This window comes from Astatotilapia calliptera, chromosome 20 (assembly GCF_900246225.1).
Source record: "Astatotilapia calliptera chromosome 20, fAstCal1.2, whole genome shotgun sequence".
NCBI lineage: Eukaryota > Metazoa > Chordata > Actinopteri > Cichliformes > Cichlidae > Astatotilapia > Astatotilapia calliptera.
In genome coordinates this window covers 13,775,543-13,788,653 of record NC_039321.1, presented here as the reverse complement: position 1 = coordinate 13,788,653, position 13,111 = coordinate 13,775,543, and the positions used below count along the sequence as shown (strand labels likewise).

General features: G+C 47.8%; 1 protein-coding gene across 2 annotated transcripts in view; it reads right to left on the bottom strand.

The window, feature by feature from the left end:
- LOC113013133 (voltage-gated potassium channel subunit beta-2-like) overlaps positions 1–13,111 on the bottom strand; it is a 250,829-nt gene that overhangs the window by 136,483 nt on the left and 101,235 nt on the right. For both annotated transcript variants that reach the window (XM_026153785.1, XM_026153786.1), the window contains exons 7-8: positions 11,357–11,401; positions 7,770–7,813 (exon numbers count right to left, since the gene is read on the bottom strand). In XM_026153785.1, coding sequence (XP_026009570.1) covers positions 7,770–7,813; positions 11,357–11,401 — 89 coding nt within the window. The remainder of the gene's footprint in view (positions 1–7,769; positions 7,814–11,356; positions 11,402–13,111) is intronic.

Genomic DNA, 13,111 nt, shown 5'->3' with positions numbered 1-13,111 from the left:
GGCCTCGTCGATCCACGGCAGCGGGTACGAGTCCTTCTTGGTGACTGCATTGAGACGGCAAAAGTCCACGCAGAACCTCGGACTGCCATCCTTCTTCCCCACCAGAACCACGGGTGCCGCCCATGGGCTATTGGATGGCTCGATCACCCCAGCCGCAGCCATCTCACGGATCTTCTCTTCCGCTACCTGCCGTTTCGAGAGGGGCAGCCGGTGTGGGCGCAGACGGATGGGCTGAGCAGAGCCGGTGTCGAAGGTGTGCTGGACCAGACTCGTCTGCCTGCAGTCTTTGTCACTGGCGGCAAAGATGTCCACATTCTCGTCCAGGAGGCACCTCAACCGCTGGCGCTGGTCGACGTTGAGGCCTACGCTGCTGCGCTGCCAAAGGTCATCAACAGCCTCGATGGTCTCAGTCGAAGGAGGTTTGTCAGGCTGAGAGGCTGAGGCGAGTGGAGATGACCACCGGCATTCGAAATCTGCTGAGCGGCAGCTGCCCAACGCCTGTCTCGTCTGGTCCCCGCTCCCTGCTTTTGGCCGCGTTGGAGAGCAAAAGTCTCTCCGCCAAGAGTGATAGCCAGCTTTGCGGTGTTGACGCAGGCCCCCCAGCGGCTCAGCAGATCCAGGCCAATGATGCACTGGTCTTGAATGTCGGCGAGCCAGAAGTCATGCACCAGCTCTAGATCCTTCACTCGGATCCGGAACGGTTTCTTCCCCCGCATAACAGTTTTCTCCCCCCGTCACTGTCATCAGCTACAGTGGGGCAAAAAAGTATTTAGTCAGCCACCGATTGTGCAAGTTCCCCCACTTAAAATGATGACAGAGGTCAGTAATTTGCACCAGAGGTACACTTCAACTGTGAGAACCAGAATGTGAAAAAAAACATCCATGAATCCACATGGTAGGATTTGTAAAGAATTTATTCGTAAATTAGGGTGGAAAATAAGTATTTGGTCACCTCAAACAAGGAAAATCTCTGGCTCTCACAGACCTGTAACGTCTTCTGTAAGCTTTTCTGTCCCCCACTCGTTACCTGTATGAATGGCACCTGTTTGAACTCATCATCTGTATAAAAGACACCTGTCCACAGCCTCAAACAGTCAGACTCCAAACTCTGCCATGGCCAAGACCAAAGAGCTTTCGAAGGACACCAGGAAAAGTATTGTAGACCTGCACCAGACTGGGAAGAGTGAATCTACAATAGGCAAGCAGCTTGGTGTGAAAAAAATCAACTGTGGGAGCAATCATCAGAAAATGGAAGACATACAAGACCACTGATAATCTCCCTCGATCTGGGGCTCCACGCAAGATCTCATCCCGTGGGGTCAAAATGATCATGAGAACGGTGAGCAAAGATCCCAGAACCACACGGGGGGACCTGGTGAATGACCTGCAGAGAGCTGGGACCAAAGTAACAAAGGTCACCATCAGTAACACACTACAACGGCAGGGAATCAAATCCCGCAGTGCCAGACGTGTTCCGCTGCTGAAGCCAGTGCATGTCCAGGCCCATCTGAAGTTTGCCAGAGAGCACATGGATGATACAGCAGAGGATTGGGAGAATGTCATGTGGTCAGATGAAACCAAAGTAGAACTTTTTGGTATAAACTCGTCGTGTTTGGAGGAAGAAGAATACTGAGTTGCATCCCAAGAACACCATACCTACTGTGAAGCATGGGGGTGGAAACATCATGCTATGGGGCTGTTTTTCTGCCAAGGGGACAGGACGACTGATCCGTGTTAAGGACAGAACGAATGGGGCCATGTATCGTGAGATTTTGAGCCAAAACCTCCTTCCATCAGTGAGAACTTTGAAGATGTGTCATGGTCCGGAGTCTGCGACTCCGTGTTTATGTTTAGTCTATTAGTATTCTGTGGTTTTGGTTACCTTGGGTGTTTGTATTCTTCTGTTCATGTTCCTATGTTCTGTGTCCCCCAGTCTGTGTTAAGTTGGTGTGTTATGTCATTGCGTGTATGTGTTTCCTGTTTTATTGTGAAGGTCTGCGTCTTATGTGAGTGTTTTCAGTTTGCCTCCCTAGTCTCGTCACGATAATCACTCCCAGCTGTGTTCCCCACCTGCGTGTAATCTCCCTGTGTTCTCTGGGTGTATTTAAGTTGTGTCTTCTGTCATGGTAGTTGCTGGTTCGTCTGCGTTATTTTCCTCGCCGCCATTCTGTGTTTATTCCTCCAGCTTCCTGGTCATTCTCCCCGCAAGGTACCCTCGTTAGTGTTCTGGTTTTGTGTTTAGTTTAGTTTTCCCAGTTTAGAGTTTTTACCGTTCTGTTTCTCGCCACCCCTTTTGTTGTTCTTATCCGGTTGTAAATAAAGCTCATCCTCCACTTAAGCAGTCTGCATCTTGGGTCCGTTAAATATTCCACACGGCTTGCCCCGGCAAACCGTGACAGTATGAACCAGCCACTATGGACCCAGCAGCTTTCAACCCTTCTGAGGAGCTAAAGGACGATATCATTTTCACTGTGGAGAATCTTATCAGCCTATGGCTGGAACACCCCCCGGAAGAGCTTCGCCGCGCAGCGGAAGATCGGCTGCAACGGCTCTTTTCCGGCCTGCCATGGCTATTGGAATCGCTTTCCCCGACCATACAGGCCTTTCTCCACCTCACACCACACCTTCTCTCCGCCACTACTACCTCGCAGCCCGACTCGCCGGACGTGATTTTGCCCGGCCCGTCGGAGCCATCTGCGGGGAAGAAACGTCGATCGCGCCGTCGCGCCACCCCACAGCCGGACGTTCGGACTTCTAAATCGCCGGCTGTGGTGAGTGAGGATTCTTTTCCGTTTCCGGACTGTGTGACGGTTCATTCAGGGGCTGTGTTCTGTGCGGCAGATATTGATATGAACAGCTTGTCGCCTGAGCCACTCTCAGCTCAGTTAGCAGCCTGTTTCAGCTCAGTCTCCAGGGTCACTTTCAGCTCAGTCTCCAGGGTCGCTTTCAGCTCAGTCTCCAGGGTCGCTTTCAGCTCAGTCTCCAGGGTCGCTTTCAGCTCAGTCTCCAGTGCCTGTTTCAGCTCAGTCTCCAGTGCCTTTTTCAGCTCAGTCTCCAGTGCCTGTTTCAGCTCAGTCTCCAGTGCCACTTTCAGTTCAGGCCCCCGCGCCTCCAGAGTCACCTGTAGCTCAGGCCCCCGCGCCTCCAGAGTCACCTGTAGCTCAGGCCCCCGCGCCTCCAGAGCAACCTGTAGCTCAGGCCCCCGCGCCTCCAGAGCAACCTGTAGCTCAGGCCCCAGTAGCTCCAGTGCCGCCTGTCGCGCCGGCCCCAGTAGCTCCAGTGCCGCCTGTCGCGCCGGCCCCAGTAGCTCCAGTGCCGCCTGTCGCGCCGGCCCCAGTAGCTCCAGTGCTCCCGCTACCCGTAGCTCTGGCTCCAGTATCACCGGTTTCGCTCATTCACTCCATGCAGGGAGAAAGTTTAATTTCACCTCAAGGTGCTTTTCATGGTTCAGCCGCCATTGGCACAGTTTGCCGCTCCAGGGCTTCCCCAGAGGCTAGGTCTCAGTCCCCAGCTGATTCTGGACCCCTGAAGTCTAAGCAGCTACCTGAGAACTGCGCCATGTCAGCATTGCCTGTGCAGAGCCCGTGCTCAGTGCATTGCCAGTTGCCTTCGTGTTTGCCAGAGGACTCCATGACTGCTGGCTTAGTGATGACTTCTGCTGGAGGGTCCGTAGGACCACTCCGGCCTTCGTCTCTAGTCTCCGCTGGAGGGTCCGAGGGACTGCTCCGGCCTTCGTCTCCTGTCTCCGCTGGAGGGTCCGAGGGGCCCGTTCAGCCTCCTGTCTCCGCTGGAGGATTCGAGGGGCCCGTTCAGCCTCCTGCCTCCGCTGGAGGGTCCGAGGGGCCCGTTCAGCTTCCTGCCTCGTCGGCTGGGGGGCCCGAGGAGCCCGTTCAGCCGCCTGCTGCAGCTGCATCATCATCCTCGCCTGCTGTATCTTCATCATCATCCTCGCCTGCTGTATCTTCATCATCATCCTCGCCTGCTGCAGCTTCATCATGCTTGGTGGCGCTGTCACTTGGCGTTCGCTCACTCTGCGCTTCATCATCCTCGTCTGGTCCAGCCCCCGTGTCTTCCGCCTCGTCTGGTCCAGCCTCCGTGTCTTCAGCCTCGTCTGGTCCAGCCTCAGAGCCTTCAGCCTCGTCTGGTCCAGCCTCAGGGCCTTCAGCCTCATCTGGTCCAGCCTCAGAGCCTTCAGCCTCGTCTGGTCCTGCTTCAGCCTGTGCTTCACCTGGTCCAGCCTCTGCAGCCTCGCCTGGTCCGACCTCAGCCTCTGCAGCCTCGCCTGGTCCAGCTCCGGCCTGTGCTTCGCCTGGTCCAGCTCCAGCCTGTGCTCCGTCTGGTCTGGCCTCGTCTGGTCCGTCTGGTCCTGTGCCCACCGGGCCTCGGCCAGTACGCTTGACACTGGGGCGCCACCGCTGCCTTCCGCACGGCCGGCCCCCTGAACTGCTCCGTCGTCTCCTTCGTCGCCGCCGTTGCCTTCCGCACGGCCGGCCCCCGGACCCTCTTCGCCTGAGTGGCCGCCGTTGCCTTCCGCACGGTCGGCCCCCGGACCGGTGCTGTTGTCGTCGCCGTTGCCTTCCGCACGGTCGGCCCCCGGACCGGTGCTGTCGTCGTCGCCGTTGCCTTCCGTGCGGCCGGCCTCCCGAACTGTGTCCGCGATGCCGCCGTTGCCGTCCGCACGGTCGGCCCCCTGAACTGTTTGGACTCCTGTGCTGGCCGGCCCCCTGACCTCTTTGGTTTTGGACTCGTGTTTTTGTTTTTGTCTTTTGACCTTCTGGTGCTCCTGTTTTGTTTTGCCCCGAGCCCTCCGTCCTGGACCCCCGACGCCCGCCCTGGTCGGGTTGTTTTCTGTTTTTTCTGGCTGTTTTTTTGTTGGGCTGTCTGGAGCCAGCCTTTGAGGGGGGGGTCCTGTCATGGTCCGGAGTCTGCGACTCCGTGTTTATGTTTAGTCTATTAGTATTCTGTGGTTTCGGTTACCTTGGGTGTTTGTATTCTTCTGTTCATGTTCCTATGTTCTGTGTCCCCCAGTCTGTGTTAAGTTGGTGTGTTATGTCATTGCGTGTATGTGTTTCCTGTTTTATTGTGAAGGTCTGCGTCTTATGTGAGTGTTTTCAGTTTGCCTCCCTAGTCTCGTCACGATAATCACTCCCAGCTGTGTTCCCCACCTGCGTGTAATCTCCCTGTGTTCTCTGGGTGTATTTAAGTTGTGTCTTCTGTCATGGTAGTTGCTGGTTCGTCTGCGTTATTTTCCTCGCCGCCATTCTGTGTTTATTCCTCCAGCTTCCTGGTCATTCTCCCTGCAAGGTACCCTCGTTAGTGTTCTGGTTTTGTGTTTAGTTTAGTTTTCCCAGTTTAGAGTTTTTACCGTTCTGTTTCTCGCCACCCCTTTTGTTGTTCTTATCCGATTGTAAATAAAGCTCATCCTCCACTTAAGCAGTCTGCATCTTGGGTCCGTTAAATATTCCACACGGCTTGCCCCGGCAAACCGTGACAAGATGAAACGAGGCTGGGTCTTCCAACATGACAATGATCCAAAACACACCGCCTGGGCAACAAAGGAGTGGCTCCGTAAGAAGCATTTGAAAGTCCTGGAGTGGCCTAGCCAGTCTCCAGACCTCAACCCCATAGAAAATCTGTGGCGGGAGTTGAAAGTCCGTGTTGCTCGGCGACAGCCCCAAAACATCACTGCTCTCGAGAAGATCTGCATGGAGGAATGGGCCAAAATACCAGCTACTGTGTGTGCAAACCTGGTAAAGACCTATAGTAAACGTTTGACCTCTGTTATTGCCAACAAAGGTTATGTTACAAAGTATTGAGTTGTATTTTTGTTATTGACCAAATACTTATTTTCCACCCTAATTTACGAATAAATTCTTTACAAATCCTACCATGTGGATTCATGGATTTTTTTTTTCACATTCTGTCTCTCACAGTTGAAGTGTACCTCTGGTGCAAATTACTGACCTCTGTCCTCATTTTAGCTGGGGAAACTTAAACAATCGGTGGCTGACTAAATACTTTTTTGCCCCACTGTATATATATATATATTCCTACAAGGAACAAGTTATTGCCAACAATGTGGAACAAGCTTATGCAATGGGTGTATTAATTGTATAGATATATTTTTGCTAGTCTGACATCAGACAGAAACATCTGACTAGTTGATACTAGCTTTCAGACATTACGTATCTTTTCAAATCATCAGACGTCATTTTAAGTCTATCCTGCTAAGAAACTGTTCTAATATTTAGGTCAAGGCATGTTTTGACAAGAGATTTTAAATTAATCAGTAAAGATACAAATCAAGTGTAGACTGTCTGCTCGATTTCAGTGGATTAAATAAAACAATTTCACAAGCATTTATGGGTCTATGTACAAAAATTGTAGACAAACCTATTCCCACTGTTATGTACAACTGGATAATCTAACACAATCACAGCTAAAATGCTAACTAAATCATTTATTTAAAAATTTAAAACATATGTTTAAAAATAGTTTCTGCTATTTTCTAAAATGCAATTAAACCCAGGTCTGGTGCTGGAGACATTCAACAAACCAATATTTTTATTTTCCATGCTTAGAAAATTGCTTTCCCTCATTTTCAAGCATCTAATTCTCACGTAATTATGAATTGCTTTTCTTTGAAAAACACACTAAAAACGTAATTGGTGATAAAGAAGAAAACAAAACTATGTCCCCAGCAGAGATGGGCAGTAACGCGTTACTTGTAACGCGTTACTGTAATCTGATTACTTTTTTCAAGTAACAAGTAAAGTAAGGGATTACTATTGCAAAAATGGTAATTAGATTACCGTTACGTTCCCGTAGGAACGCTGCGTTACTGCGTTACTAAAACCGTGATTTTTTGCGAGAATGTCTCACGACAGTGACGTAAGCGAGTGCGCCGTCAGTGACAACACCTGTGTGCAGATCAACAATGGATCACATATCGATTGTGGGAGAGAGTATGAGCGTGCAGCGTTTAAAGCATGGAAGTACTGACCTTACTTTGAGTTTGATTCCATAAAAAGTGACAAAAACATTAGCGTCCATCGTGCGTGGGAAGAAAACTTCTTTTTACAGCAAAAAAAACCCCCCTAAACGTCCAAGCAAGCACAAATTCACAGAGAAACTCGCGGATTCTTCAACTGACCGTGGCACACCTGCACCTGGGTAAACCTCCGCCTACCGCAGTCCTGCTTTACAGGTGAAAATAGAGCAACAGGACCGCTGAGTCTTTGACTTTATTCATTTTCTGCTGTGTTTTACTTGCATCTATTTGAAAGAGTGAGTGTAAACACAAAATAATATTTTATTTTATGTGCTGGAATGTGTAGAAAATAGGTTTAAATGTCAAACTAATTTATTCAAGTCAGAGAATGTTGCATATAATTAAATTTTTGCTTGATGTATAAAGTTAAAAGATTAAAACTGATAAAACAAGTTAAAAAAAGAGACTTTTCCATTTGATTACATTTTATATGATGGATTATGTAGAAAAAGTAGAATTGGGCTGAAAGATCTATTGCTTTATCACCTATTCAGGTTGTAAATCGTGTTTTTAAAAAGTAACTAAGTAACTAATTACTTTTGAAAATAAGTAATGAGTAAAGTAACGGGATTACTTTTTTGGGGAAGTAATCAGTAATTAGTTACTGATTACTTTTTTCAAGTAACTTGACCAACACTGGTCCCCAGTATGCAAACGATCAATGTTTGCATACTGGGGGAAAAGATTTCAAATTCACAGTTGTAGCTAATAATCTTACCTTCAAGTATATGTTTTCTAGATAATCCTCTCTCCATTTCTGCTCTGAAAAAAAAACATAATAAATTAAATTCAAAATTTAAAATAGTACTTTTTAACAACACTACAGATAGATTAGATAGCCTTGGAAAAGTATTTGCCTTTTTCCCATGCTGTTGCATGCTGGGGTAGCTGGTTAAAGTTTGCAGATATCAACAGACTCCATAAACTGATCCGTTTAGCTACAAATCTTGTGGAGATAGAACTGGACTCCAGCCTCCATTACTGTGTGGTGTCGGAGAGGCAGACGTTGTCCAAGATAAAGACAATGTTGGACAATACCTTCCACCCAGTCAATAACTATTAGCCAGTCATTGGAGCATGTTCAGTGAGAGACTGAGATTAGGCAAATGCACAACTGAACAACACAGGAAGTCATTCCTGCTACAATTTTATCTGATGCACCGTACACAGTGTAATAGTTGCATTTACTGTGAAAATAACAAATAAAGTTTTACAGTTTAGAGTAAAACGAATGATGAAGACCCTGGAGCAGCTGGTCCTGGCTCAGCTTCGGCACCTGGTGAGCTCATCACTGGACCCACTTCAGTTTGCCTACCAACCTGGCATTGGAGCGGATGATGCCATCATCCACCTCCTACATCGTTCCCTCTCTCACCTGGACATTGCTGGGAGCACTGTGAGAATCATGTTCTTTGATTTCTCCAGTGCCTTCAACACCATTCTTCCCACGGTCCTGAAGGACAAGCTGGAGAACTCAGGAGTAGGGATGGGTACTGGTATCCGGTGCCACGATGGCACCGGTTCTGACATAAACGGTAGTAACCAGACCGAAAAGCAACGCACATTTCGGTGCTTTTTTTTTCCTGTGATGTCATACACTTTGGATTCTAGCCAATCATTTTACCTTTGCAAGCGTAGTAGGCGGGCCCAGGTACGTACTTTCTTTTAGAGCAGAGCTACAGATTAAAAATGCCCAAGGCGAAGTGGTCAAAGTCTGGCTGTACTTCACAGTAAAAGATGCAAACTCAGCAGCCTGCAACAAGTGCTTTAAGGTGATACTGTGCAAAGGAGGGAACACCTCAAATCTGATGAAACACCTGGCGACGCATAGCGTTTTTTAAAAGCCGAGAAATGCACTGTATTTGATAGCTTGCTGCGAGACCTCACACCGAGCACGTCTACTGCGGGTGTGGTGCCTGGTATCTGACCCGGAGTTAGCAACATCCCCCGAAAACCCGAAGAGGAGAGTCCTGGCCCCTAGCCCTGCCAGTGTAGCAGAAATGATGACGGATGATGATGGCAGCAGCAGCCGTTCTTCTCTGCGTGAGTAACTTAATGTTGTTCGTGTGTAATTTACGCTGAGTAGGCTAACCACGTTATTACATTAATGCATGTAAGGTGAACTAGCAAACACGTCATAGTTACATGCGGCTATCTTCTTGTTTGATGGCAGATACTCCCTTCGCCCTGGCCAAAAAGGCTAAAATGACCAAAGAAAACAGTGGAAAACAGCTAAACATGAGAGGTTTTTGGACAAAGTTTGTGTTTTTTTCCATTGATTAAGCACTGCTTCCAGCCAAGAGTGATACCATAAATCCCCTATAGCTGCAGAAAAGGCTAACATTGTTATCTGTTTACAAAAAAATAGCTAAATATGAGAGGTTTTAGGACAAGTTTGTGTCTTCCATTCTTTAAGCACCGGTTCGAGCACCGTTTAAGCACCAGCACCATTTCAAAAGTTTGGTACTGGTATCGGATAAAACCTAAACGATACCCATCCCTACTCAGGAGTGGACAATCACCTCACTACATGGATTCTGGACTCCCTCACCGACCGACCACAGTATGTGAGAACTCAGGGCTGTGTGTCGGACAGGGTCGTCTGCAGCACGGGGGCCCCACAGGGAACAGTTCTGGCTCGTTCCTCTTCACCATCTACACTGCAGACTTCTCCCACAACTCCACCCAGTGCTTCCTGCAGAAGTTCTCTGATTACTCTGCAATAGTCAGCCTCATCACTGATGGGGACGACAAGGAGTACAGAGAACTGACACAAGGCTTTGTGGACTGGTGCCAGCTGAACTACCTCCAGATCAACACTAGTAAAACCAAGGAGCTGGAGGTAGACTTCCACAGGCACAAACATCCTCCACTGCAACCACTGAACATCCAAGGTCCAGGGCATCTGCTGTGGCAAATGGGTGCAAGCCTTTGACCACAAACTTAGTCACTGCTCGGTGACATTCGTCTATCCTGGCCTGAAAGGAGACGCTACCGGTAGACTGCAGCGAGAACTGCCAGCATCTGAGCCAGCCAGACTCTGTCTGTCTCTCTCATCATGGTCACCTAAATGCAGCGCACAGTAATGGCAGGTTTTGTAATAAGGCAGATCGCGCTAACATAATATGCACTGTTAGTTGATTATTTACCTGCCGCATTAACGGGAGAGGACGTGCAAACGTTTCCGCTGCTGCTGGGTTGAGATTCACGAGTCCAGAGCGGAATTAAAAACACGACATTCATTTAAGGTTATTGCGTGTTTTGTGAGCAAATGCTTTTGCATATTCGTAGTGTTTCCTCCCTTAAATGAAATCTCTACTTTTCAACTACTGCAAGTTGCCCTGTTGTCATCCGTTCTCGTAAAGCATAGGTGTCAAACTCTGGCCCGCGGGCCAAATTTGGCCCGCAGCCTACTTACATTTGGCCCGCGAAGCCATACCAAATTACTATCAGAGCTGGCCTACTGGTATTATACAGCTAATATATATATTGTTTAGGTTTAGTATTAAGCTTTGCTTGTTCCATATTCAGTTTTTCAGCAAAACGTGTTTGAGTCCATAAGATATGATTCATTCTTATATCTGGAGGAATAAATATATTTCAATAAATATTAATGTTAGCCCGCGACTTTGTTCCAGTTTTGAATTTTGGCCCACTGTGTATTTGAGTTTGACACCCCTGTCGTAAAGTATAACCAAACTTTTGAGCGTTTGAGCCGCTTAGGCGCCGTGTTTCCTGCCAGGTAAATGACACTCCGCAATGTGGTGACGTCATTCGGGGCGACTGGAATCGATAAGGGAATCGTTTGCAAAACTGGCAAACAATTCCAAGGAATTGAAACAGTGGGAACCGGTTCTCAACAAGAAGATTATCTTGTTTATTATCTTATCTTATCTTATCTTATCTTATCTTATCTTACCCTATCTTATCTTATCTTATCTTATCTTAAAATGTCAATCATATATATGTAGTTGCTGTAATATTCTGGAAATTTATAATCAAGCTACTTGCACATATTAGAGCTATTTCTCATACTTGGAACTTTGTTACATGTTGTATCAATTAAGTTATTTCAGTCTGTTGCTGTTCTTGTTGTCTTGGAGCAATTGTAACCACACCATTTCCTTAGGGATTATTAAGGATTTTGATTTTGATTCTGATAATTGCCTTCAAGGTCTAGATAGTTGTATCTATCTGTCAGCACCATTCTCTTATAATTAATCATCATCATCATAGAAAGTGAGATGAGTGGGCAACCTGAGAGAGAAAACATGCATACTTTTAGAAAAGACAATGAATACTTACTTTCCACCCCAGAAGATTTTGGTGGTGATAACTAAACTGGAGCGCCTTGAGAAAAGACAAATAAACACAAAAATCAGACTGCTGGATTCCAGTCATCTCAAATATAATTACTGAAAAAAAATAATGTGGAGGGTGTATATATATCCCCGCTTCTGCGGGCGGTCTATCCTTCAAGCTTGGGTCCTCTGGGAGCTTGAGGGTCCTGCGCAGTACCTTAGCTGTTCCTAGGACTGCACTCTATAGAGATCTCCAATGTTGTCCCTGGGATCTGCTGGAGCCACTCGTCTAGTTTGGGAGTCACTGCACCTATTGCTCCGATTACCAACGGAACCACTGTTACCTTCACCCTCCACATTTTCTCGAGCTCTTCTCTGAGTCCTTACTATTTCTCGAGCTTCTTGTGTTCCTTCTCTCTGATGTTGCTGTCATTGGGAACCACTACATCTATCACTACAGCCGTCTTCTTATGTTTGTCTACCACCACTATGTCCGGTTGGTTAGCCATCACCATTTTGTCCATGTCCTGGACGTCCCACAGGATCTTAGCTCGGTCATTCTCCACCCTGTGGGGGCGTCTCCCATTTTGATCTCATGACTTCCAAGTTATACTTGGCACAGATGTTCCTGTATTCTATGCCAGCCACTTGGTTATGGCGTTCCATGTATGCCTTGCCTGCTAGCATCTTACACCCTGCTGTTATGTGCTGGATTGTCTCTGGAGCATCTTTACACAGCCTGCACCTGGGGTCTTGCCTGGTGTGATAGACCCCAGCCTCAATGGATCTTGTGCTTAGTGCTTGTTCCTGTGCTGCCATGATTAGTGCTTCCGTGCTGTCTTTCGGTCTAGCTTTGTCCGGCCACTGGTAGGATTTCTGGATATCAGCCACCTCCACTATCTGCCGGTGGTGCAGACCGTGCAGTTGTCTGTCCTTCCATGATGGTTCCTTGCCTTCCTCCCCTTTCTTGGGTTTCTGCTGCCTGAGGTATTCACTGAGCACAAGCTCTTCGTGATGTATTCGTGGATGTTTGTTGTCTCATCCTGGACTATGGTGCTGACACTCACTAGTCCCTGGCCTCCTTCCTTCCGCTTAGCGTACAGCCTCAGGGTGCTGGACTTGGGGTGAAACCTGCCATGCATGGTCAGGGGCTTCCTTGTCTTGATGTCAGTGGCTTCTATCTCCTCCTTTGGCCAGCTTATTATTCCAACAGGGTACCTGACGGGCAGGGCATAGTTGTCGATTGCCCAGATCTTGTTCTTACCATTCAGCTGACTTCTCATGACTTGCCTTGCCCTCTGCAGGTACTTGGTGGTTGCAGCTTTTCTAGCGCCTCTTCCCCCAGGTACTTGTAGCTGTCCCCAATGTCTGCAATGTTGCTTTCTGGTAGTTTGATCCCCTCAGTTCTTACTACCTTCCCTCTCTTTGTTATCATCCGACTACATTTCTCCAGTTTGAATGACATTCCGATATCATTGCTGTATATCCTGGTGGTATGGTTCAGTGAATCGATGTCTCGTTTACTCTTAGCATACAGCTTGATGTCATCCATGTACAGGAGGTGGCTGACAACTGCTCCATTCTGTAGTCGGTACCATGCAGTTTTGTCCTCAGTTAAAGTCAACAACATCTTATCCCAACTGTGCACTCTTTGTGCATGGAAAATTGCTTTTACCTCACTGTCTGACAGTTTTCATGACATCACCATGTCACCATGTAGACTGGAATATGGAATATGTGTTTTTGCAAAGATGATTGT